We start from the raw sequence: 4,987 nt of genomic DNA, 5'->3' as shown, positions 1-4,987 counted from the left end.
AAAAAAAATGCCTTGATATCTGTACGTACATGATCTACTTTGATGACACGAAGGCTGGGATGGTTTCGATGTTGGTCCACTGCACGCTTCATCACCTCATTCATCGACTCAAAGGAGAGAGCATTGGATGTTATTTCCACTTCCACTTTCTGAAGTGAAGGCAGGTTCCCCAACGTTGATGCAGCAAAGTCAGGATCAAAGTCAAAATTGGCATCAAAGTGAAGGAATTCCAGTGTGGGCATAGCGCCTCTTAGAAACTTGGCTGGTACAGACGTGCGAAAGTACCTCAACCTCGGGAATGCACCGGAACGACCAGTGATGCTGAGGACCACTTTCGACGGCAGCACCAGCTGCAGACTACTGAGCTCTGGCAAAGCACCAAGAATATCCAAATCCTGATCCTCCTTAGACTTGAGGCTCACAACTAAGTGTGAGAGCATTGGAACACGGGAGACGTGAACCCACGCCGGCAGCCGAGTGGATGGGATGCTTAGATGCAACTCACGGAGTTGTTGAGGCGGATCAAAGTTTCCCCAGTTGAGCTCGTCAACACGAGATGGTGGCCAAGGAAATCCCACAAGTCTTAGGACTTGGATTTTCTCTAGTTTTTTCAGAGACTGCACCAAAGCTCCCGCCTCGTTCACATCCAACTGGTTAATCCGAATCTCGAGCTCCCTCAGCTCTGTCAGTCTGCCCAACCCATCCACAAAGTCTGCCGACGTGTCAATCGCGCCCAGCCGCAGCTCTTCTAAGGATGTAAGTTTTCCCATCCCGTAAGGCATTGCTGTGTCTCCATCAGCTCGCAGGCACTTGAGCTGACTTATCTGAGTAACTTCCCAGGGCAATCCATGGACCCTGGTCCCCCTCAGGTCCAGTGTCTGCAAATAAATTAGCTCACCAATGTCTTCCGGTAGCTTCTTGATAAGTGTGTGATATAGTCCGAGGTACCTCAACAAAATTAACTTCCCCAGAGGAGAAAGATCGCCATCAAGCAATGTGCATTCTTCGATAGCAATGACACGCAAGAGCTTAAACCTTGAAAGTGATAGTTCCACACTAAAACGACACCCCGTGGTATTAAATGACCTCAGACTTCTCGAGCCAATGTTAGCCAGAGGGTCGCCGTTCTCCGTGGTCCACTTTTGGATACCTAACCTGCGAGCCTGCTTGCTTTCAATAAGAGAGTATTGACTGCTTCCATCCTCTATGGTAACAAAATTTTCTATAGCTGATAAGGAACAGATCATATCAAAAACCAAGTAATGGACACGGCAACCAACAATTGTCCCATAATCTGAGTCATCCTCCACTGGCATGACCACGCTGCTATCTATGAGTTCCTTGAAGTATCCATCTCCAATCTCAAATAACCCTCTTCCTGGTTCCTCAACAATTAAACCTTCGGCTGCCCACTTCCAGATCAAAGTTTCTTCCGTTATTAAATAGTCCTCCGGAAAAACCTGCAGATGCAATAAACATGCCCTCAGATGATAAGGCAGATTATAATAGCTAGACAATAGTATCCTCCGTGTTTCATCGACATCTCTATTGCCTCCAACTGCAGACCCAAAACTAACATTGGTGTGCACCTTAGAGCAATAGTTCCTTGGTTTCCTCGCAAACAAACTAGCCATTGTGATGATAGCTAATGGTACACCACCACATTTCTGTAAAAGCTTTTCAGGTACCTCCGGCACGACACGAGGGACATTGTCTTTGCCACCAAATAATCTTGTATTAAACAATTCTCCAGAGTGCGAATGAGAAAGTGCTTTTAGCTTGTAAACATCACCAGCATTGACAGCAACTTCCAAAAGCCTTGTGGTTATGACTACTCTACTTCCACATCGAGTATCTAAAGCATCCTTTATAAATTTCCATGACTTCACATCCCATATATCATCAATAACAATGAAGTACCTATACACAAAGCAGCACAAGAGCCATGAATTAGTAAATCTACCTAGAGCACAATATTTTTGTTCCGTCCTGTTTTGAGAAACATACGGGTTGTCCAATGAATAACTTTTAGAGCATCTAAAAAAACAGATTATAGATTTCTTGTCTGCGTGGTTGATATGCTTGTCTTTTATATATGGGTTAATTAGATAAATGACACTTCAATTATGCAGATTCAGATAAATGTTGCTACAAGTTCTCACTTTGGGAAAATGTAACTACAACTTTGCATCACACCAATATATGCCACTATCCAAAAATAATAATAATAACAATGCCCTTGTCTTCCTCTCCTTCATCGTGCCACGCCTGCTCCTTTGCTTCCGCTGGTGAGAGGCAGCAGATGAGTAGGTGTGAGCGGAGGAGCAGGTGTGGCATGATGGAGGAAGGGAGCAAGGATGAAGAAGACCAAGGAAGAAGACAAGGGCATTTTAATTTGAATTTTTTGCATAATGGCATCTATTGGTGTGATGCAAAGTTGTAGTTGCATTTTCCCCAAAGAGAAGTGGAAGTGACATTTTTCTGAATCTGCATAGCTGAAGTCGGATTCATCTAGGACGATGATTCTGACTATGTAGTCATCTGAGTTTACATTTCCATGGACTTGAATATAACAATGGGTGGACTATATTGGCTGGGTGCTGCAGATACTGAGAACACTCCTGATACTTTAAAAGAAAGGGTGGGCGTGGATAGTGTGGTGCGTACCTCTTGCTCCCAATTACTCTCCGGATTATATTTATAAGCAGCTTTGCATCGAACGTTGATCCAGTGAGACTCCTGTACTCCCGCTCGTCAATTTGAAGGAGGATGTCCATGAGAACTCTCTTCATGTTGGGATCCTGAGATACGGAAACGAAAACCGTATCATGAAGCACTTCTTTGGGAACTGCTTTGGCAATTGCTTTCGCAAGAGTTGTCTTGCCCGATCCTGCCATTCCAACTATGGAGACTATCTTCAGCTTGTTATTGTTGTTGTCCCAATCGTGTCCTTTCAGCTGCCTTATCACCTCTTCCACTTGAGCTTCGATGCCAATAACTTCTTCCGACTCTTGGAACAGATCCAACAGGGGAGGATCAACGTTATCTGTGGCTTTTGGATAAGCAGCAACAATCCGGTCATCAACCTTGTACTTCTCACGTCGGCTGGCCACACCTTTGACCTTTTCCCTGATCTCATTGATGACCTTTTCCCTGTTCTCATAGATGAAGTCAGTGTCGTTCACGAGGAAGAAGAACGGGGTCTTCTCGGACAAGCCTCTTATCTCTTCCCCTGTTAAGGAATCGATCATATCCTCCACATTATACGAGAGGTCTCTTACTTCCTTGGCCCAGATCATGACCACAGCATCCAGTTGAGCCTGTTCCCTCCTCGCCAAGTCATGGAGGACAGCTTGCATACCCTCCAGCTCCTTGTAGAGGGACTCGATGTTTTTTTTTATGTCCATCCGCAGATCGTACTTGTCATTGAGGAGCTCCAGGATCTTGGGGAGGAGGGAGCTAAAGGCACCCGTCACAAGGTTGGCTGATTGTGTGCGATGCTTCAGAGGAGTGGAAGCACCATCTTTTCTCACATATCTGTTAAGATCGAAGGGAAAATGTTGAAGAAATGGGCATGGTAAGGGCATACAAATATTAACCGAATGCAATGTTTGGCCTCTCAGAAAAATATTCTTATTTTTTTGTGGGTGGTCTCAGAAGAATATTCGTACCTGGTATTTACTAATGGCTTGTGCACGCGTTCCTCCAAATATTTGATCTTTTTATTGCGATATTCAATTTCATATGGCTTTTCAACTTCTTTTTCAGGAAAAAAAGATAGAACAGATGGCTGTTCCACCGATCTTTCCCTCTTCTTTTTCTGTCGGTCTCGAATCTGGTGTAGCTTTTCCTCCACTTCTTCAGCTATGCTACTCTTATTCCCACTGCCACAAGAAATCACATCAGACCATTGTGAACTGTTTATTGAAGAGTTCATGTGATTGCTTATGCGAGAGTATGATGCAGACTTGGCAGCTTTCATGCCGAATTTATCAACACCCCCGCCCCCACGTTTTTCTTCAGTCGCAGTTCTCTTATCATCCACACCATAGGAAATCATATCTACGAATTGTACTCTGCTTATAGGAGAATTCGTGTGATTGCTAACTGCGGTCACCAATTTAGACTCGGCATCGTTAATGTCCAATTCATCAGTACCCCAGGTCCCAAGTTTTACAGAGACCTCTGTAAGGCCTGTTAAGTGACAGAAGCCAGCAGTTCCAAAGGTATGTGGTTTCCATTTGCTTGAATTGAACCCTATCACGAGCTTTTGGACTCTGGGCATTGCTCCTTGTACAAAAAACAGGCATGGTTCAGCGCACATGAACTTGAAGTACGTGAGTGCTTGGAACCCCCCCTTGTCAATGACGATGCATCCTCCGGAAATTGTGTGGATATATAGGGTGAGAGCAGTGAGGGCAGGAACTGTCTGGATATACAGGCTGAGAGCAGTGAGGGCAGGCAGTCCTTTCAGGAGATCAATATCTTCCCTCAACAGCCTTCTAATTCCAATCTTTAGAATGCTGAGTTTGTTGAGCTCTTCAAACCACTTTGGGAGGCTGAAGAAGACGCAACAGCGCCACGACAACTCCATCCTGCGAAGAAGAAGGCCTGGAGGAGGAAACCCCATGCTGAAGCCATCCTCAGGAATATTTACACACGAGGAGCCTGAAGCAGCTGGTACCAGAGTTAGGGAATGACAGAAGGTGAGTTTCTCGAGAATCGAGCCTAGGAGTTGCACATTCTTTGCCAGTTTTTCTGCTGGCCCCACTGTAGACCATGTGAGCTGAAGATCCTGAAGATTGGTCAGCCGACCAAGATGTAATACATTCTCTTCTGAGTGACTGCCGATATCAAAATACCCCAGAGTGCGAAGAGATGTCATGTGGGCAGCTACACTGGGCAAAATATACTCGCTCCGAAGGCGGATGTGCAGTAATCTCTTCATATTAACAATATCTGATGGAACTTCAGATAAACTTGCATC

The 4,987-nt window shown here is 45.0% G+C and overlaps 1 protein-coding gene across 1 annotated transcript; it reads right to left on the bottom strand.

Annotated features, from left to right (window-relative positions):
- Nucleotides 1-29: 29 nt before the first annotated feature.
- LOC123176489 (disease resistance protein RGA5) lies at nt 30-4,980 on the bottom strand (the record flags this gene model as incomplete). Its single annotated transcript, XM_044590674.1, has 4 exons — nt 3,672-4,980; nt 2,668-3,537; nt 1,590-1,920; nt 30-1,460 (listed from the first exon to the last, which is right to left on the bottom strand). Coding segments are annotated over exons 1-4 (3,909 nt in total), but the record flags the coding sequence as incomplete, so codon positions are not given.
- Between the last annotated feature and the right edge of the window lie 7 nt (nt 4,981-4,987).

This window comes from Triticum aestivum, unplaced genomic scaffold, assembly GCF_018294505.1.
Source record: "Triticum aestivum cultivar Chinese Spring unplaced genomic scaffold, IWGSC CS RefSeq v2.1 scaffold165966, whole genome shotgun sequence".
NCBI lineage: Eukaryota > Viridiplantae > Streptophyta > Magnoliopsida > Poales > Poaceae > Triticum > Triticum aestivum.
The sequence above is the reverse complement of the archived record's forward strand: the minus strand, read 5'-3'. Positions and strand labels throughout refer to the sequence as shown.